We start from the raw sequence: 22,577 nt of genomic DNA on the forward strand, positions 1-22,577 counted from the left end.
CCTTGATCACTAATGATAAGTGATAGAAGTTCAGTAACTAAACAAATTGGCATAGGAGCATAACATAGAAGCTACCTCTCCATATGAGAATGTTTTACTGCATCCTACTAGTTAGCTGAGCAATATTATGTGCACCCTCTTTTTCTTTTTTTAAACAAGTTTTGTAGTATCAGAAAGGAAAATCTTTTGCATATTTCTTTTTTAAATACCCTGATCCCATTATCTTCTCAAGATGGTTAGAAATTAACTGTTGAAGAGAAAATTGTCCATACAGCTGACATTTGCAGGGTGATAAGGATTAAGTTCTGTCTTCATTAACAAAAGGTCTCTTTTAATTTAATTAAGAAAAACTAAGAATAACATATTAAAAATTACTACTAAGTATTGTTTTCTGACTTGGACCAGTTCTTAGACAGGTTCTCTGGTCCTCAGTTAAGACAGTAATTAATGCAGTATAATTACAGCTCTCCCAAGAGACTTTCTGACATAAAAATAAGCTCTTCAGTCCTTAGGGTTGCATAATTATGATTACCTTCTTATTCTCTAGCATAATTTGTAATTTCAGTTAAAATAATGTATCTGCTGGAGTTAGACATTTATCCATTATCCCATTCAGACTGGAATTCTAGTCTGTTGTAGGCTATAAAATGTGGCTTTCTAGCTCTAGCAGTTCCAGAGTTAATAGCTGTTACCATACATAATGTCAAGATTATTTGCAGGAAGAAAAGCAAGCTATTTGTCAGAACATTGTGGTTTTAGGGCTAATTATCCTACTACTGAATCAAGAATAAAATGTATTATAAGCTTCCTCACAGTTCCAAATAAATAAATACTGTTTTATTGTCTGGTATTTGACAGTTTTCATATCATGAAAGTCAATGCTACGTTGCTTTTGAAAAGCTGAAATGCAGCATATATCGCATATTTTTAATATGCATGTTTTACAAGCATTCAGAATCCATATAATAATTATGCATTACTGGGCAATTTGAGATATTTTAAATAAATAAATTCTGTGCTTTAGAGTCAGTGTTGACTCCTGGCAACCGCCTAGACATGTCCCTGCAGTTTTTTTGGCAAGATTTTGGAAGTGATTTGCCATTGTCTTCTTCCTAGGGCTGAGATAGAGTGCCTGGCCCATGGTCACCCAGCTGGGACTAGAACTCACAGTCCCCCAGTTTCTAGCCTGGTGCTTTAACCACTACATCAAACTGGATTTCTTTGATATATTTTAAGCACATACAAATATAAGCTTAATCTCTTGGCAGCATTTTATGTGGCACTGTAAAGTATTTATTGATAGTCATTTATTACTCCCATTTAAAACTTAAACAGATGAGTATGAGAGACAGTATGGCTAAGATTATTCCTGTATTTATTTCTATGACATGTGCTGATAATTAATTTTTTACTTTTTACTCAGAGAATTTGTAGTTAAACAATAATTTAAATTTAATCATATTCATTACCAACTGATTTTTAAAATATTCTAATAATATTTTAAATTACACTATACATTTATTTGCAAGATGGAATTTGTATGCAGGGTTCAAAAATATCCTTATCAGTATCAAACTTTAAAAAATGACAAGAGTTTGGACTTTAATGGGTTGCACACATAAATGTCTTATATAAGCAGAAGGGCTTTTCATAAGAACTGTCAGCCCTTGGAAGTAGGTCAGATCCAAAAATAGGCACCATAAGGATTCCAGGAATACTATTTAATTTTTGTAGGATATAATAATAGAACCTTGATAGCCTGTCAGAGTCTCTATTTGCCTCATCTTATGCCAAACAGAATCAATTATTTTGAGTTTCTTTGTCATGCTTTCCACTTTCCCAGGACTGAATTGCCATTTCACCTCCCTTAATGGCTTATCCTTTTCTTCATCAAGGTTATTGCTACATTCCTTTATAATCTCCAAGGAATGGGTAGAGTTGGTGGTATTTACAACTTCTGGTTGGCTATCAGTTCAGTAAGAATCTATAGACATCTCTGTGGATATCTGATACTCAGGTTTTTGGTTTTTGGTTTTTTTTACTAGGTGGTCAGCTGCCCTCTGAAGTTAACGTCAGTAAGTGATCAAGATACCTACAGAGCAGGATTGCATCCAGTTACTCAATGGAAAGCTTATGGTCTAGATAATTATCCAGGTGAGCATATTTGGGATATCTCAGCATACATGAAATCTAAATTTAGTCAGTAGAACAGCTGATAATGTGTGCAACATTTTTGGAAGACATACATTATAACACCTGCGTTCCTGTTTTCTTCAGTGTTCGTAATTTAAATTTATGGGGGAGGTCTTATCTATATTTTCTCTTTTTCACCCATCTCTGTTTTTGTCCAGGATTCATATATATTAATAATCCCTTTCTTCCGGGCTCTCAGCGCCATTGGGTGAAGCAGTGTCTAAAGCAATATACCCAGAAACCTAACGTATGCAATTTGGATATGCATATGTCTTCTGAGGAGGTTACTGATCTCTGGGGGAAGAGTCAATATCAGCTTCGGTAAGTCCTATCTCTGAGTTATGCCATAACAAATTTGGTAAAAGAGCACAATAGGCATTGTGCTGTTGGTTCCTTTCTTTTAAGTTGCAGCTCCTTTTAAATCCCTTTGAGTCAGTTGCAAAAAGCCAGTGTAAGCTGTATTCTTGAGGAAGCACTAAAGCTCAGTGATGGAGTATGTACTTGTAATGTCATAGAGAAACCAAACTTGTAACAGCTCTTTATTCATTATGCAGTTAAAAAACAAGTAACAAACACAATCCATATTCCGAGGTTCCTATTTCTCTTCTCCTTACATCCTTATCTAGAACTCCTAGCCTGTCCTTTGTTCCACAATAGCATAGTGTTTTGCCCATGGAAAGCCCTAGATCTAATGTTTGATATTTCCAGGTAAGTCTTAAAGAAACTGAATTTTGAAACTCCAGAGAACTGCTATCAAATTATATAGTATTATGCTTAGAATAAGGAAATATATTATGTTCTTATAACTTTTCATTAGAAAGCCTAGGATCTACAGTTTTGATTACGCATGATGGCTTTAGGTCACAAATTCACAAATATGGATCTAGGTCAGATATCCATAAATCATTGAAAATTAAGCAAAATTCATGATCAGGGGTAAGTATGAACTTCATATTTGCCCTTCCAAATGCCTCCAAACCACAATGCAGTTGTGTCCTCCTTTTTAGTCCACAGTGGAGATTAAAGACATGGGATTGCCCTGACTCCAGGATTTAAAGTGGGAATTTGGGGAGTCTGGCTTTAGATTTTGATGGACTAGGAGGAAATGACTTGGGCATAGGGTTCCCCTACTTTGGTCGAGACACTACCATTTTTTGGCAGATCCTTGAAGACCAAGGAAATTGGAAGGAAGACTGGAGGCCTGGTAATTGTAGCCATGGATACCATGGTACTTGGAAGAGTAGGAGAAGAAAATGGCAGAGATCAGGAAGGAATGACTGGTACTGGAATGGAAGATTCAAGAAGAAGGAGTTAATTTGTCACAGTCAGATAGCAGTTGGATGATTAATTACATGCCATCAGGTTGTTGTCAACTCTTAATGACCACATAGATAGATTTTCTCTATGGTGATCTGTCCCTAACCTGGCCCTTCAGCTCTTCCAGCGGTACCCACATCAAGCAGTTGAATGGAACGTATTAAAAAAAGGACAAAAAAGGCAAAGGAAAGAGGTGATGGAAGGAAGCTTCTGGAGGAGGAAACAAGATTTCTCTTCTATGAGATGGAGGGACAAAGCCAGTCAGGCAAAGAATTGGCCGGTATGGTGAGCAATGAGCTTCCTACAGGAGCAGCTGGTGAAGGGGAACAGTGGAGGAAAAGGCTGCAAGATCCTCCTTCACTATGCTAGTTCCAGAAAATACCATTATGACAGTCTGCATTCAAACATGGCTTATTCTTAGCTATTCATCTAGCTACTTAGATACCCACTTTGTTTTAGTTAGCAGATAAGTAGAAGCTGATAATAGATCAGATAGCTTTGTTTCCCATAGGGAAGTATTCCTGTAGGAGAAGGGGGGCATCAGAGGTGGGTCTTAAAAGACAGAAACTGGAGAGGAACTTTGATAGAGGAGGTGTAATGGGTGGCATAACCTAAGATAGATCTTGTCAGCCCTACAAGGTAGACCAGACTAAGAAACTAATCCATGTAGGTCTGTACTACATTTTTGTAGCAGTTATAACAGAATCCTGCAAGTCTGAATGTGCTTCCCCCTCCCTCCCTTTTTTTCTGTGTGAACTAGGGAGGGGCTTGCCTGAGACATTTTCTCAAGTTACTTTCTTGACCAGGGCCCAGGCCCCTTTTATCTGACTGTTTCCTTGGTAGCAGCTCTTCCTCCTATCTTTCAAGGCCATCCCCTCTACTGTCTACAAATCTAGACAGCAAAGGCTATTGAAGATTTGTTGTTTTAGTAAAGAGTAATGCTGGCTAGTGAACATAAATTGGACTGGGCACTGTTATGTTCCTGAAGGCTTCTTTGTTCAAGGGCAAGTCCATAGAAGATTGCTGAAGAAAGTTATTGAGTGAGATCCAAAAGATTCATTGAAAATGTGAAGAGGAGGATGAGCTGTAAGACTTTGTCTGCCCCAAAAAATGATTCCTCTGGGATGACAGAAGATAAGCTGTTCTATGAGCTAGAGCCAAGGAAAGTAATTGAAAACAGCTTGCTTATTTTTTTAATAGTAATTTTATTAAAGATTTCAATTGCAAAGATAAAAACTAATACACACAAAAAAAACCCTAAAAGAATAAGAAAAAAATAGAAGGCGCAGAAAAGAAAAAGAAAGAAAAATAGAAAAGAAAGAAAGAATAAGAATATAGTAAAGAAGAAAAAAGAAATATATAAAGAAATTATTTCCCCCTTCATCAGAACAAGTATGAACAATATTAGTAACTTATCTTCTCTTAAAATAAAACAAATGCTCACTTCTTCCTATATCCCATCTCTTGTCTATAAACAAATCCTTAAAGCCTCCTTGTTTCAGTCCTGATCAGCAAAAGTCCATTAAGGTTACCAGAGATAACAACATATCTATTTTAAACTTGATCAAATAAGCCAACTTTATATTCCTTTCTTTTACTTTTGACAATCTTAATCTTTAGTCCCTTCAAATAATGTCTTGATTCCTTTTCATTTTTTCTTTGTCCCTTCTCACAAAATTCTTCAAAGCTATAACAAGCCTCTTTTGTAAATCCAATATAGGAAAATTATCCAGATCACTCTCTTGGTTTGTTATTTGTATATCCCTTTTAATTATTAAGACATCAGCCAGTTTCTTTTGTATGTCCAGTGTAGCATATTTTTCCATATCATTCTTGTAGCCTATCATTTTTAAATCCACTTTCAGATCAGTCTCAGTCTTGTCAGGTAAAACTGGTTCCTCTTTCATAACATCTTTTAAATACAGTCTATCTATAGAGGCAGACACTCTTAAAATTAACTTCTGGGTCCATTGTTCAAAAATATCCTTCAATATGTCCAATGTTAAAATATTTTGACTCATTATGTATTAGTAAGTCAAATGTAAGTGTTCTTCTTTAATTGTAATTTTTAGTTCCTTCTGGTTCCCTCTAATGTCCAATCTTCAAAGTCTCATCATTTTTTTTTTAATTCAAAACAAAAGCATTTTTCCATGGGAAGGATTCTTATAATTAATTCCAAAATCTTATTTCAAATCCATCTGGACCCTTAGTCCATTTGTAACTTTTTAAAATCAAAGTTCTAGGCACCCTTTTGCTGTTTATTCCAAAAAAATATATGTTTTTCTAAGTCCTTAAACTTGTATTTAAAACTTCTTTTGCTAAGGATTGAAGGAAACTCACCCGGTGTTTCAGACTTGTTGATCCAAAGGTTCCTAATAATTAAAAAGCAGTTAACAAGCAATTTCTAAAAGTGATTAAAAAAGGAAGTATGCGAACCCAGTATCCTTAAAGACACCAACCGTGGTTTGAGCAAGATGGCTATTCCCTTGTCTGCCAGAGTTTTAAACCCGCCAGAGACCACTGCCTTGCGGTCTCCTCACAAGGGGCAGCTGTCTGGAGCACTTGTGGGCAATCTCAAATCCTCTCCTTGTCCGGAGAAGAATTATCAAAGAGCCAATCTACTTGCCGGCTCCTCATCCCTCCACGATGGTCAGCTTCACTTTTAGCGGAGCCATCTTCAGTTCACCATTTCTTCCCGTCATAAACAGTTTGCTTATTTTGATGTGTTTCCTTAATAAATGGGGAAAATCCCAAAGTCCTTTTTCATCAAGTCCTATGGACCCACAAGAAGCCCCTTTAACAAGCCCCATTGTGCAGGACATGGAGTGAAGAAGGCCTATTAATTTTTTTTATTTAGGGCATTTACAGGTAGTCCTCACTTAGCAACCACAACTGGGACTGGCAACTCCATTGCTAAGTGGAAAATCGCATGACTGCAACAGGATTACAACCTCACTTCCCATTCAGTCATTAAGTGAGACATCACATAACTATGACTTGCAATTTTACTTCTCCATTAATTCTGCTTGTTGGAAGCCAGTTGCGAAGCACACAAATGGTGATCATGTGACTGCAGGATGCTGCGATGGTTGTAAATGTGAGGATCGGTTACAAAGCTGTCTTTTTACACCATTGTGACTTTGAACAGTCATTAAGGCAGTTGGTAAGCGAGGACTACCTGTATATGGTTGCCCAACTCAAACAGTGTGACTTTGGGCAGCATACAAAATTACAAAAGAAAAATAACACTAAAGCATACTAAATAATTAAATGTAATTGGGACTAAAATATATTATAATTCACCAGTTGGGTACTCATCGTGACCCAAGGACCCAGAGGAACACCCAGCTCTTAGCTGCATTTCTAAAGGCCTACAAGGTCAGGGCCAACTATATATTGGGGTAGGGGTGGGGGGATTGTCCCAAACAATCATTCCTCCTGAGTCCCAAGATTACATTGTTTCAGAGAAGAGATCCAGAGTGTGCCCTCCCTGTTGGAGCTTGTGGGACAGGCAGATGCCCTTGGGAGAAGGCAGTCACACAAATAACCTAGTCCTATGTCATGCAGGGCTTTGTAGACAATAACCAGTACTCTGAATTGCACCTGGAAGCCTATAGGGAGCCAGTGCACTCATGAAGTAGAGATACTACATGAGCATAATGAGGAACACCCTTAATTACCTGGCCCACTGCATTCTAGACCAAGTTTCCAGATAGTGTTCAAGAGCAGCCTCATGTAGAGTGTATTGCAATAATTCAATTGGGAGGTAACTAAGGCATGAATGGCAATAACCAGATCCCTCCAATCCAGGAATGGGTACAATTAATACACAAGAGAAAGTTGTGTGAAGGCACCCCTTGGTCACAACCACTATCTGCTTTTCAAGCAGGAGTTGTCAGGCCAGAAGTGGGTTTGCTCACTGAGCCTGAGTGGGGTTATGTAACCCCATCCTGAGTCAAAGATTAAATCTGTCCAGTTCCAGGACCCATGGGGTCCAAAACCCACAGCCAGTGGGTAGGATTGAGCTGAAGCTTGCTCTTCCCAGTCCAGACTCTTACAGTCTCCAGACACTGAGACAGAACCTTGACAACTTCACTTGGGTGGCTGGGGCAGAGAGATACAGTTGAGTATCGTCAGCATACTGATACTAATGCTCCCTATTCTAATGGATAACCTCCTCCAGTGGCTTCATGTAGATGTTAAAAAGGAGAGGGGAGAATGTAAAGCTCTGAGGTACCCCACAAAGGTCTAGGACTAGACTGCTCCCACTACCACCATCACTTACTGGAACCAGTGATTTATCCAGGACCACTGGTGATTGATGAGTGTGGGGTATGAAATCCCTGGTGGAGATTACTCCCTGACTGCCACAGTTTTGCTGGGGAGCCCCGATATGAAGCATCAGTACTACTCTGTCTTTATTGCTTCAACAGGATTTCCCAGCAGTCTTGTTTAGGGTGTTCCACTGTGTTTTGGGAAAAGGCCGAATGATCTACTTAGACAGTAATGAGATATTTTTGCAACATTTTGCAGGTAAAATTGCAGAGTGATTCAGACCTGGATTCCACATAGGGTCTGAAAAAGTGACTGGAATAATACTTTGTGACATCATGAGGGATTCATTTCAAGTTGCTGATTCTAAAGAACTGGATCAGGAGCTCAATGGCATGAGCTCTACCACTTGCAGGTTGGACTCATGCCTAGTGTATCTTCTTCAGGTGGCCAGGAAGAGCTGGTTCCAAGAGGTGGTCAGTGCCTCATTGGGAGAAGGAGCTGTGCCAACTGCCTTAAAGGAGACAGTGGTGAGCATCCTCCTGGGGAGGCCTTTTCTAGATCTCACATTATATACAACTTCCTCCCTCCAATTTTCTCTTTTTGAGAAAGGCTGTAGAGAAAGTGGTGGGATTACAGTACAGGCTAGATGAAGTACATTTATATAGATACCCTTCACTCAGGGTTCAGACCTGGGCATGGAACATAAACTTCATTGGCCCCTATGATGGATGATCATCAGAACTTCAACAGAGGGAGTGCAGCCCTCCTGGTCCTTTTAGATCTCTCAGCTGCACCTTCAATACCATCAATCACAGTATCTTTCTCAACTGCCTGTGAGAGTTAAGAGTTGGTGGCACTGTGTTGTAGGGGTCCTACTCTTTCCTGAACAGTGAGGGATGGATTGGAGAGGGGGAAGAAATTGTTTCAGTGGGTTCAGCCCAAGAACAACAATGAGACAATCCAGTACAGTTCAGTTCCTTTATTAGCTCGCACCTAATAGACAGAATCTCGCCAGACTAAACCTATGCTAAAGCAACTAGTAGATATACTCCGTGAGACTCTAGGGAGGGGCCAGTCTCATCCTCTTCGTCTTCCCACACTCTTGTTGCAGGCTGAGGAGGCGCTTGCTCTGGAATGCCTCTCCCCCCTCCTGAGAACCTTGAACTTCCATTCCAGAATCTTCCCCACTCATGCCATCCATTACAGTTGCTTCCATACGGGGTGCCTCAGGATTCATCTCTCTTTTGCTCTTTGATGTCTATAAGAAGTAGCTAAGGAAGGTCATCCATCAGTTCAGGTTGGAACCACAGCATTGTTTGGTAGATCCTCCTATGACGTAGTAGAGGAGTACAGAAAGAGCCTTGAAGAAAATACGTGGAAGCCATACAAAGACATCAGCTTAGCCCAGAAACACAGGAAGAAACTCAACATTGGCCTACCTTGACTGTTTTAGGGAGGGAAAGAGAAACTTTTTCAGACTTTCAAGATTCTGTTGTTATAGCCTATATCAATAAAGTGGAATCCTACTACTGCTTGTGGTGTCTGTTTCCTGACTTGGTCTACTCAAAGGGCTGACAATTGAGGAAACAGGAAAAATGCCGATCCTTTTATTAGTAGTATGCTGATAATATGCAAATACACATTTCCATCCTGGGCCAAGCTGAGGATGTGATAGAAGTCTTGACCTGTGTACAGGTTGTAAGAGAATGGATGGGGGGGAAATGAAATTAAATCTTAGCCAAATAAAAGTGCTGCTTGTCTAGAAACTATCTGACTCTTCATTTTTGACTCTGGGCAGAGTTGTATTCCCCATGAAGGAGCAGGTCTGCTACTTGGGGTTCCTCCTGGGTTAATGGCTACTGCTGGATATGAAGTTGGCAGTTATGGCTGGAGGTGGTTTTTGCCCAGCTTAGCTGGTGCATCAGTTGCAGCCCTTTCTGGTGTGAGAAGTTTTGGCAACAGTAACTCTTGCCCTGATCACCTCTAGGAAAGACTGCAGTGCAATTCACATGGGGCTGCCTTTGGATTCACAGGGAGTACATTTGATGCAAATTGCAATGGCCTGCCCACTAGCAGGTTAGAGCTGATAACAGCCTGATGTATCAACAGGCATTGCATTGGATCCCAATTGGTTTCCAAATACAATCCAAAGAACTGATTTTAATCTTTAAAGTCCTTTAGGGCTTGGCTTTTGGGTAACTGCAGGACTGGCTTTTTCAACCAGAACTGGCCCATCTTCTCACCTTGGGTAGGAGTATTTAGGATCCTCCTTTTACATGAGGGTTGTGGGCTATGGCTAGAAGAGTGTTTCTCTATAATTGCCCCATCCCTTTGAAACAGGGAAGGTCATTCAAACAGCTATTCTGCAGAGCATTCGATTTAAAAGATTGTTGGTATTCATCAATGGGTTGGGTTGTGATTTATTGCTTTTGTGTGTTTTTATGTATCTATTGCTTTAATGTGATATTACTTCTAAACTGCTAGGAGCCATTTCAGAATGCTTCAGTATATAAAAGCCATCAATAAATAATTAATTGTTTAACTGATATAAACATAAGTAAGAGTAGTTTTCTTTAGTAGATAAGAAATAAATGCTTTTCTGCCAGCCTTTTCTCTCTTTTTTTGGTTCTTTTTAATTTTGCATATAATAAAAATAATTTAATTTAATTTAATTTAATTTAATGCATGCCACTGTTCTTAAATTATCCTTCTTTCACCTCTGCATATTTTTTCTGTGTGCATTGGATCTATTTCTGAAAATGCAGTACAGATCATATTTCACTGTTCAAATAACTATTAAAGTTAAGCTTTTTGACCAACTTTGTTTAGAACTGTATCAGGGACTTGATTTTCCATGTCAAACTTTTGCAGAACTTTTTATAACTGAAACTGGTCATGTTTCTGTTATTCTGTATCCTTTTAGAAACAAAAGTGCCAGTAAACAACAGCCAAAAAGCTTATTGGAAAAGCTGCGCTGGGTAACTCTAGGTTACCATTATAACTGGAATACAAAGGTATGCAAGGGGCAACAGAACCTCCTCAATGATGTGATAGCAAATATTTGATTTTATTTTTCCTATGGGTAGGAAATAAATTCAGTGTAAATGTCTAATTTTAGCACGAAGAATAACAATTAGACACCAGGGTTTTAAAGCCAAAATATTCTAATCAGAATGTAAACTTGAACTGGAGAGAAAACATTCTTTATCAGCCAGCTGCAGACATGGTTAGCTTAATGAGCTTTGAGCTTTTTATTGTCTGGTCTTCATAAGAAACCAACCTATTTCCAATCTTCTAAGTACAGTATATTAAAGATTCTGGGCCCTGATAATATAAAGAGGGACCTTCTTATGGCATGTTATAAAAACTGCTAATTATATGTCTGTCTTCTCAAGTCATTCAACCATTGTTGTCCAGAAACAACAGCTATGAGGACAAGCTGTACATTAATTCAGTGACACCCTGATGATGCTTTGAAGTTGCTTTAAGTCACTAGTGAGAAAATTAGCTAAGTCACACTGCAAAACTGCTATTTCAGTGAAAAACATTTGACTAACCTCATTGTTAGCTACAACAGAGGAGAGAAATTGATTCAGACAATAGTGCTCCATATTTTAGATAGTTGTTATATTTGAGTTTGCAATAAAGAAATCTGATTATTTTCCTTCTATAACTTTGGCATTGTGGGCTTTCAGCCAAATAGTGGCCTAAGCTTCATTTTAGATTATTAAAAAGTAGCAACCTGAACTTTAATTTAGATTACTAAAAAACATATCTAACTGCAACTTCTTTTGCTCTTTTTACTAGAAATATTCAGCAGATCACTATACTCCCTTCCCATCTGATCTGGCTTTCTTGTCAAAGCAAGTGGCTAAAGCTTGTGGATTTCCCAGCTTTCAAGCAGAAGCAGGGATCCTGAACTACTATCACTTTGATTCATCTTTAGGAATTCATGTAGATGAGTCTGAACTGGACTTTTCTCCGCCTCTTTTATCATTCAGGTAAGCAGTGCAAATGTTTTTATATAGCAATATATATTTGACACATCTTGATTTAAAATTTTAGAAGTCAGAATTCTTCTAGCATTTTATTTATTTCATTTTTATCTTGATCTTTCTTTTCCTCAGTGGTATACTTTATTTTTCTCACATAATTTTATGAGATACCTTGGTGAACTCTACCACTCAACCTATCTGTTCTCTAGAGGTCTCCAAGAACTGGTGTGCACATTTGAAATTTTGAGGGCATATTGCTGTGGAGGTTTAATTCATATGTTCATTTTTATGCCTTAGAAATAGATAATTTATGTTAGCTTAAGTATTAAGGTGCATGTAATTTGGTCCTATGACCCTGGAATGGAGATAGATAACAGAAACCAGACAGCTGTCCTCCTTTCAGTGTATATGTGGAAGATATGAAAGGATATACAATCAGCAATGCTATTTACACTGTTGTTATTTACAGTATTGTAAATGCTGATATTATATAAAAGAATAGAATCCTACTACTGTAATTTGAAAAATAACAGGGAGGTCATTCCAATAGTTTATGAAAAGCATTCTGGTGTAAGGATTGGTTTGTAATTTGCAGCATTTCTTTTATCTTTCTTTAACAAATCAAATGTATGTAAATCTGTAGCTTTGCTTTGCTCACAGTTCTTCTGCAGTTCTTTAGTGAGGAGCCTAGTGATCACTAGTTTGTGCGTGCCAGTAAAAGTGTACTTGGTTGCATCTATCTCCGATTGCTGTGGTTTGTTATTTAAAGTGAGCATTTTTCTCACAACATTGAAGATACGCTTGCAAAATTACTTTGCCTTTGGCTGTTATATAGGCATAACAATCATAAAAAAAAAAATCCATGCTAAGATACTCTGCTTACTTTAACCTATATTTGATTTTGTTTTTCTAGGTAGCCTAGCCTATTGCCAATATGCAGCCACCCATCCCTCTTTTTTATCCTAAGCTATCACTTAATGCTAGGAAATTGTTTCCTTGCCTACCAACTAGCACAGATTGCATTCCTTTTATTTCCACTTGGTGGTTGGGAAAGAGAACAGCATTCAAATGCTCCAATGAACTTTTGAGTATATACAGATACTTTTCTGTGTGAGCCTGTTCAAGTCTGACATGTTGCAAATGTCAACTTTATCAGATTGGATTTCATAATAATGGAAGGCATTATGAGTAGATTCTAAACACTCACAGTATTAATAACAAATAAGTTTCTCCTAAAACACAAGTGAGCTAATGTATACAAATATAAACAAATAAATTAGAGCGCAACATAAGTTTATTTATTTATTTAACAAAATTCCTAACCTGCCTCTATTCTGGCAAACTCTGGGCAGCAAACAGCAGAAAAAGGATAAAAATTACATAGCAAATTAAACCAGTTGAAACTCTTACAATGAATTGTTTGAATTTGCTTGTTTTAACATAATTATAATTACGTTAGCCTATGATGAAGGCTTGATAGATGTAATATTTTTTTAATAATACTTATCTCCTTTCCTGCCAAGTAAAATGTTACTTCTGTTAAACTATAGAGAATGTAGACATTTATTGCTTCCCAAGCTTGGCATGGAGAAGTATGGTCTAGTTAAATATTTGAGGAAAAACTGAACCTGCTTGAAGTATGAAATAAATGAATGAGATACTGAACTGATATTAATATGTTACAAGGTGATGGTTACATTTATTTCATAGATAACAAGGCTTGATTGTGTACATTGTACAAGTTCATTACTTTGCTTTAGCTGTTAGCTAATTCTGAGGCCTATTAAATCGGAAACTTTTCATGATTGCCCCCATTCCATGATACTAGAGGCACAGGTGGCTTTAGTGGCAAGGAAGAGCTTTGCCCAACTGCAGGTGGTATAGCAGTTCCTGAAACAAAAAAGTCTAGCTTCAGTGATCCATAATAATTTCAAAATTGGATTACAGCAACATGCTGTACATGGAGCTGTGATTAAAGTCTTGTTAAGTAGAGTGGCTAAATGAGATTACATAATATTGTAAGAGAATTTTTTTAGGGGTAGGTTTAAGCCAGAGACCAGGTCACAATTACATCAAAGCATAAATTGGTTTATTAACAGGATCAGTACTGGAAGTGGAAGAGAAAAAAAGTCTAAAGAACGGTAAAGTTACAAGCCTTCTTTTTACACTTAAGTAAATTATCTTTTAGAGAGGTTACTATAAAATGTACAGATAGACATTAGTCATGTGATAAAACCTAGCAGTTGGTGTGATTGCCAAGGTTAACAGTACTGATTGGGTTAGTTTATACGCATATTGGAAATTATAACAGTTGGAGTGGATGAAGTAAAATCTCCCTTAACAATGGATCCTTTGGATTAAACAAAGAAATATAAGAACTGGTGTCTAAAGTTGTTATTTTAGTTTAGCCTCTATCTGAAAACCTTAAATACGCTTATCTTGTTAGTGCCTTGTAACCTTTGAAGTGGCTGAGAATTCCTAGTGCCTGATTGCTTTTCAGCTGAGTTTGCAATACTGTACTGTTAGGGTCCTAAGTGTTTTTTGCAGGGGGAGGGGTGCCCAAGTCAGTGTTGACTCCTGGCAACCGCCTGAGCTAGTCCCTGCAGTTTTCTTGGCAAGATTTCGAAGTGGTTTGCAATTGCCTCCTTCCAAGGGTGAGAGGGAGTGACTGGCCCAAGGTCACCCAGCTGGCTTTGTGCCTAAGGTAGGACTAGAACTCACGGTTTCCCAGTTTCTAGCCTGATGCCTTAACCACTACACCAAACTGGCTCTCCAGAGTCCTAAGTTGGACTCCTGAAATTTTCTCCTACAATACCCACTTTTAAATTGCTGCACTGATTGCTTGTCATCTACTAGGCCCAAATCCAAGCTATTGGCACTAGTTTGTAAACCTCTAAATCACTTACTGCCTAAGTTCTTAAAAGATTATAACCTCATACTATCCAACATGTATGTTAAGATCACTTGGGCAGACTTTGCTCATGAGCCCATCTGTGGGTTAAGTAAGCACTAAGTAAGTAAGCACTAAGAAAATGGCCAGTTACGGAACACTGTCCAGGGGAAGGATGACTGGTTCCCACTCTGTCTAGATAGCTTAAAATGCTTGCTCATCTGAAATTTTACAAGGTAAAAACTACTGTTGGGCTAAACTTTCTTTTAATTAATTGTTCAGCTGAATCCGCATTTTCATTATTTTTCTTTAATAAATCTTTTCAATGAATTGTTCCGCGTTTTCGGTGTACTACTGTATTTAGAATATAATAATAATGTAATTTGTAAATATCTCTATAGGCCCACATGGGGTCCATAAGCTTTATAAAAATAATATTAGCTTAGCTTTCTATATGCAATGTTTCTTTTTTTTTTTTTTAAAGGACCCTTTAAAAAATGAGTTGGTAAATGCCAAGGAGGTTATCTGTGAGTGCAGTGGAAAGTCTAACAGGCCCTGGGAACAGTAGAAAGGAGCAAAGCTATTATAGGAGGGAATTGGAGTGTAGCAGAAAAAATTTCATCATCCAGGGGAGGGGGAAATGTGAGAAAGAGACACATAATAACTGCCTTAATAATGCTAAAAATAAGTTGATCTGGAGAACTGCTTTGACAGGCTTTCAAGATTCTGATATGTTTACCCTACTGGCAATAAAATGGTTCTTGTTCCTGAGTTTGCCAATCTCACAGGGCTTGACAATGAGTACCACACCATATTGATCTTTCCTCAGTGAACATTTTGCATCTGAGTCTGTTGGTTGCTTTCTTGTCTATATTATGTGGATAAATGATACATGGAGGCCACAAAACAGAACAAAGTATTTGTGAATGGAGCAGGAGAATGAAATGTCTTAATAATTTCTTACACTTAATACTTATCCCTTTTTTCCAGGAAAAACCTGTTTCTCTGTTGTGATAGAATAAGAATGTGACTTTTATGAGATTTCAAAAGAGCCTCCTAAGTGGCTACTTTAAACTACTGCCTCTTGGCTGCGTATCATAAATAATTTTTAAAATGCACTTGGACAAACACTACCTAGGACTGATTTACAAGTTCATACATTGTAAGGTAGTTTGTTTGGTTTTGACTTGGCTTGTTATGTGAACCCAGTGAACCCTTATACTACCTTGGCCCTAAGAATAACTGTGATGCTCCCATAGAGATCAGTACATGTTTATTTTAAGGATAGTACAAGTTTCAAAGTGTATTGCTTTGTAATCTCCTAAGCAAATTAATACCATAAAAACAAGAACCAATATGATATAAGTCTGGTGGATTCACATGTGCTAAATTATAATGAAGCTTCAGAGTAGCTTACTAAAAGGGAAATATCCTTTAAAAAGTATAAAGCCTTCCCAACTATGTAGCTATGGTTTTACTAACTTGTCTTCTTTCTTTTACTCTATTAACTTTCTAGTTTTGGACAGTCATCCATATTTCTGCTGGGAGGACTGAAACGAGATGATACCCCTGTGGCCCTGTTCACACATAGCGGAGATATTATGATAATGTCTGGTTTCAGCCGCCTGCTGTACCACGCAGTTCCCAGGATCCTTCCCAATCTAGAGGGGAAGCCTTTACCATCATGCTTCGAGCTACCTCTCCCTGCTGACCTTCCTGCGGACTCTGTGATTGAGCCCTGCTCCCATGACGACTGGCAAACATGTGGCAGATATTTGGAAGCATCCCGTATTAATATGACTGTGAGACAGGTGCTACCTGAAGGTCAGAGCTTCTTGACTGAAACTAGGACAGAGAGAGAACAGGATGCTTTCTCCACAGACTGTCATGAAGAGTATAGAGAAACCAAAAAGCACAAGCCTGTTACCAACAAATGAGCCCATCTTCTTCTTTTCACCATGACTTCAAACACATGAAACACCAACACGTAGCAGAAGAGATAAGATATGCCACTGAAAGAAAATTGATTAACTGTGGAAATAAGTATGTATATGAACTTCACAGCCAAATATAGGGCTCGGGGAGGAAATTCAGTGCTGTTTCTATCTCTTTAGGGTCACATAGCAAACCTATGTGGGTTACTTTGATGCTTTGCCTAACATTGGCTGATTAAAGAAATTAGAATCATCCTCAGTCTATAACTTTCTTGTTATTTGCTTTTGAGATATCAGAGGGGAGGCATCAGTTAAAAGAGCAGATTTGGGTAATCCAGAGTGTGCCGAATGGCCTGCCCAAGGGCTTTCATGTGCCAAGTTCAGTAGCTTAGCTCTGAACTTCTCTGGCACAGTTATCTGCTGCCTCACCTCCTGTGTGTTTGGGTCTCTTCTGAGCCTCACTAATACTCTTTACACAAAGATTAGTTTGTCTTTGCAGACTGTGTCACTAGGCAAGACTTCCTAGCCTTGAAAAGACTGATCTGCTTTTTGCAGAGGACCTATGTCTGCCTACCAATCCTCACCACAGGAAATTCATCTCCCTTTGGCTGTGATGTGTATGGCTGTTTCTCAGCTGCTTTCTTTCGCTGTCTAGTTTTCATTAACAGTGTCTGAATGAGGGGAGGGAGGGCTCAGCTGAGCTGCTTGGAGAGGCTGCTAGCATGCCAGCTAGCACTCTCCTGGTGATGGCATGTCCATCCCCAACACCATATCATGTGGAAGACCCTTGACCACCTCCAGCATGGCAGTGATTTTCAGGCCCTCCACCCACATCACCTGTTCTATAATGGGGACTTTCCTTGTGTCCCCAAAGGTGCTTTAGGTTGTTTCCTTCCTTTTTGGAACAACCTTCCCCACCAAAGACTCTCTAATTAGGGACATGTGGCTCCCTGTGTCAACTAGAGCCTGCATATTGGTGTTCTTGAGCCTGACTGGGACCATGGTCAGGACTGTGCAGTTCCCTGAGGCCTTGCATAACTAGCTGTTTGCACCCTTTTCTTCTGGCACATTTTCTTCCATGACCAGACTTTCCACATTTGAAACATTTAATGGGAGTTGCCTTACTTAAGATCCCTTTGTCTCCCTTAGGGGCATCCCTTGGTACTTCTCCTTTTTGAGAAGGAAATGCTGGCTTCTCTTTTTGGGAGGAGGGGGTTTGCTTTTCCCCCAGCCTTCCTTTTATCTGGTCAACAGCTGTTACTCCTCTGCCAGCCTTCTCTGCTTTTTGGGCTGCTGCATAGCCCTCAGCTAGTCTTATTGCCTCCTCCCCTGCTGCTCCTGTATCCAGAAATGGCCTAGATAGAATCTGTATGAACTGTTCTAACACTAACAGCTATAATAGGTTACACACAGTTTTCCTTGAGACATCCACTTGTAACCAATTAGCAGCTGCCTCCTCCAGGATTGCCCATGATTCATGAAAGCCTTGCTCTGCATTGAACACATGGTCCTGGAACTTCCACTTATAGGTCTGAGGAGCTATCTCATAAGGTTGGAGAATTACCTCCTTCACAGCATTGATTTCCTCCCTGAGCTGGCAATTGCATGAACATTCAAAGGGCTTTCCCAGCCAAACATGGAGGTAATCTAGCCATCCAGCCTTTTTTTGGCCAGCCCTGTGTTCTAGCCACCCTCTCAAACATAGCTAGATAGTCCTGCAGATCTTCCTCCATCCCTCTCCTATGTAATTTCACAAGCACAGGTGTGGCCTCCACCTCCACATCCACCACCTTAGATTCCTCCCATTCTAGCTCTCTCCCATCTGGTCTACCTCCTTCCTTTTTCAGCTGCACAAGCTGCTTGAAAGTTCTCTCCTGGTTTTCTAGTTTTCTTTCCCATTTTGTTTGCTCCTGCTCAAACTCCGCCCACCCCAGAATCACTCATGAGTCTCTCCCATTGTTGCCTCTCCTTCCTTTGTGCTGCTACCATGGCATGCATAGCATCTACCATCTCCTGCATGCTTTGCATTTGATCTTCTATCTCCCCTCCCCCCCAAGAGACTACGAAATATCTTAGCAAACTTCTGGTAACCAGTCTATTTGGATTCAGTAGCTTGGCAAACACCTCCTCCCTCTCACTCACCCACTGCCTGTGTACCATAACTGCCACCTTAATACACAAACAGTCCCACTGTTGGGTGCCATTTATATGGCACAGTGTGTCAGCATTCGTTTTTTAACTGAATGTGTATTGTTTTGCAAGTGTGGCAAGTGACACAGAAAAACAAGACAGTGGAGGCTTTTATGCATTTTACCATATACAGTGATGTGATTTACAGCAGGCATTTACAACAAGTATATATACCACAATACTGGTGTTCACCCAGGGTCGGGTTTCCTTTCTCCTAAGTCTCCCTCCCAGAGATTATCCCCCTCGATCTCTCCTGCTTCCTCCCCCTTTCTCTCTGTCTTCTTCCCTCTTTTCTAGGCTTGTGAGTGAGAGAGTGAAAAGAAACAAATGGGCTAAAATTTTACTGTAGTGTGCTCAGCGTGGCTTGACCTCCTCCTGGAACCGCTCAGCTGAACACTTACTACTTCTCCATTGGGGGGGAGAACCTCTCTCAGGGTCTTCTGCTCAGTCCTGCCCCAGAGATCAGGGCTTCTCCACTGACAGCCAATCTTCTTCCCCTCCTGGGTCTTGGGGAAGCCACCACCTGCAGCCAGCCAGGTCCCTCCTTCCTGTTCCTGCGCCTTGGGTGGAGCTCTTTGGGTCTTCCCTTCTTCCAGGGGAGCCACCTGTGGCTTCTTCTCCCTTCCTGACCAGGAACCAACAACTGCTCTGCACACTTAACTTCTCTCCCCAACTTTTCTCTCTGGCCACCCCATTGACTCCATTTTGTACAGATTTTTCTTTCCTCCTGTCATTCCAATGTTTAGGTTAGACTGGCAGCATGCCCCCAGCAACTGAGGAGGAAGGTGTCCCCCATGGCTGTAGTCCCCAACACCTATATCCCCGGCTGGACCAATGGGACTCTTGTCTTGACGTCTCACCATAACAGCCCTGGCTAGCAGCCAGGTCAGCTCATCAGGCCTTGTGACAGCGCACCTGCCCTTCAAGGCCAGCATTGAGCTTCTTTTTCCCCCTTCCACTCACTCCAATGGCTGGCTCATGCCAGCAGAATAGCAGCCAGGCCAGGCCACTAAAACCCATATGCCACAGGCAGCCTATAAATTTAATAATAACCAAACCCCTTGAGGCACTTTGCTTACTGCATATGACTACATCGACTTCACTGAATACTGATTTACTCTGAATACTGCCACTCTGGAGTCATGCTGTGCTGACTAGAGAAATGCTATAAGCTTTGCAATATATTTATAATCTATTAACTGATATCAAGGATTCATTTTGTGAGCAGGATGGACTCTTTTATTTAAAATATCTTCCATTCTTGGAGCAAAATAATTAGGAATTGTCTGGTGATTTTTCTATTCAAGATGTCCTTTTCTTCTCCTTGTCTATGAATACTAAAACAGCCCTGTTCCATCAGCATCAGGCCATTTGGTTGCGTACATAATGCAATCTTTGCAGCCTGCCTCCTTTAGGAGGAGATTGGAGAGAATGACTTTACAAATGGGAACAATGTATTTGTAGAAGAAGCACCCAATAAGAAAATTAATCAGCGACTATCTCTGTTGCCCAAAAGGTAAATATATTGAAACAAATAAGGACAACAGTCTTCTGTGCCCATCTATTTTAGTATCCCGACTTCCCTATCTAGTTTTTAATGCAGTTTTAATTGCCAGAGTGCAATGCTCTGTCCCAGAGGTATTTTGTCGCACTTTTCCCATGAATAAGCTTACTCTATTTTAAATTAAAGATCTGTATCTAACTTGAAGAGCAGTTTCCATCACCACTTCCCTCTTTATCCTCCACCTTACTTTGCTGTATTGCTTAAGCTGCTTTGTGCAAAACTCTCACCTTTTTCTCCATTCTTTATTTAGCTATGCTATTTTGATATGCTTTGCAGAGAAGGAGGCATCTCCTCACCTCTTCAGGGTTACAATATAAGAAATCTGTGCCCAGCATTTTTGCAATGTTCAACCATGGTATGGATTTGGTTTTGTCTTTCATATCTCTCCCTCTGGGACTTGTATAGTTATTGATCCAGAAGAATTTTCACAGGAACTATTGATACTGTTTCCAAGTGTCAACTTGTTAACTGTTTGGACAGAGAAAGTTATTCCAGACAAATGTTGAACCATTTTTCTGTTTTTGTGGTTATAATTATTGTAATTGTTGAGTATTCTACTTTTACTATTTTTTTATTTTGCAGACATTTTACTGTATTTAAGTATGCTGTTGTGAGTGTAAATGATTTGGCAGCATACAAATTTGATAATAAACATCAGATTATATTAATTAGCATCTAAGACAACATTTTAACTTATACAAGGCAACTGAATTTTGTTCTCATATTGCAGTAGAGGCCTAATCCAGGTTAGCTAGTGTATGTAATTAGGAAGTGTTGCCTGAGATGGTTCCAATTACTCTGACATATTTCTTGGATTTATATTTGACATTTTCAGGTGAGCACTTAGGGTTTCACACATTGCACTAAGCCTTGATTTGATTTGATTTGATTTGATTTGATTTGATTTGATTTGATTTGGAGTGATATGTGAACTTAGGTATTGCAGTTTATTTATTTATAAAAAAATTAAACTGCCTCTATATTAAAAGACCCTAGGTACTGCACAGGGATTTATAAACCCTGCTTATTGTGGTCTTCATACTAAACCATGATTTAGTTCATGGATACAAAATGGGTAGTCTACCAGCAATCTTTTTTAATCATCAGAGTAGGTAGATCCTCAAAATTTAACCTGTTTTAAGCAGGAGCAGAGTTTTAAGGGACAGAATGGACATCTTAAGCCTTGCAGATACTTCAGACACCCATTTCAAACCCCTACACACACACACGCACACCCATACGCCAAAAGAATTCAGTCCCTCTTTGGGTCCTATTCCTTTTGGAGTACAACCCTTGAGCCAATAGAAGTACAGCACCCCTGGCTTAGTGTGATTATGCTTACTACCTTAAGCTTCTTTCTGAGCAGATATGCTGAGGAATGTACTCAAAGTAAATTTGGTATATGCCAAAGTAAGTTTTTCCTGTAAAAAATGTACATAAGATACTATGTGGTATTTCTAGACAGAGGAGGATAGCTTACAGGAAGTCTATTTTAAAAGAAGCTTCTGCCAATCAGCTAGCCCTGGGACAGTTAAAAATGCAGTTTGGCCTCGTATTGTTCATCCTTATGATGGGGATTACTATAGTAAGTGGAACTGTTTTCTGTGATCAGTCTAATCTGTGTAATAGCAGTTTTTCCATACAATCCAGATTTAGGAAGATTCTCCTTGTGGTACATAAGGATCTGTTAGCTGATAGCACACTTGAATTCCCATTCATCATTGTAAACTCCATTAATATGTATTGATCACATTGTTGTAAACTTTGTTACCACTTATTTAATAAAACAGTCTGCAGCTTTGCAAAGCATTGTGATTTTGCACACACACACATTTGGAGACAACTGGGCATTATCTTGGATAGCCTTGCAAGCCTGGAAAAACTGGCTGCTTTAACCATTAAAAAAGGATGTCCTTTATCGACATTCTCATATACAGTGGGGCAAAAAAGTATTTAGTCAGCCACCAATTGTGCAAGTACTCCCACTTAAAAAGATGAGAGAGGCCTGTAATTTTCATCATAGTTATACCTCAACTATGAAAGACAAAATGGGGGAAAAAATCCAGAAAATCACATTGTCTGATTTTTAAAGAATTTATTTGCAAATCATGGTGGAAAATAAGTATTTTTTCCAACACACCGCCCGGGCAACGAAGGAGTGGCTTCATAAGAAGCATTTCAAGGTCCTGGAGTGGCCTAGCCAGTCTCCAGATCTCAAC

The 22,577-nt window shown here is 39.3% G+C and overlaps 1 protein-coding gene across 1 annotated transcript in view; it reads left to right on the forward strand.

Moving 5' to 3' along the window:
• ALKBH1 (alkB homolog 1, histone H2A dioxygenase) overlaps positions 1-22,150 on the forward strand; it is a 25,455-nt gene extending 3,305 nt beyond the window's left edge. The window contains exons 2-6 of the mRNA XM_007431342.3: positions 2,046-2,154; positions 2,352-2,514; positions 10,709-10,799; positions 11,593-11,786; positions 16,187-22,150. Of these exons, the coding sequence (XP_007431404.2) occupies positions 2,046-2,154; positions 2,352-2,514; positions 10,709-10,799; positions 11,593-11,786; positions 16,187-16,607 (978 nt within the window). The 3' untranslated portion in view covers positions 16,608-22,150. The remainder of the gene's footprint in view (positions 1-2,045; positions 2,155-2,351; positions 2,515-10,708; positions 10,800-11,592; positions 11,787-16,186) is intronic.
• The last annotated feature ends 427 nt before the right edge of the window (positions 22,151-22,577 follow it).

The sequence above is a fragment of the Python bivittatus genome, unplaced genomic scaffold (genome assembly GCF_059951505.1).
Source record: "Python bivittatus isolate LINGU-HERP-01145 unplaced genomic scaffold, Pbiv_v1 ctg000480_np1212, whole genome shotgun sequence".
NCBI lineage: Eukaryota > Metazoa > Chordata > Lepidosauria > Squamata > Pythonidae > Python > Python bivittatus.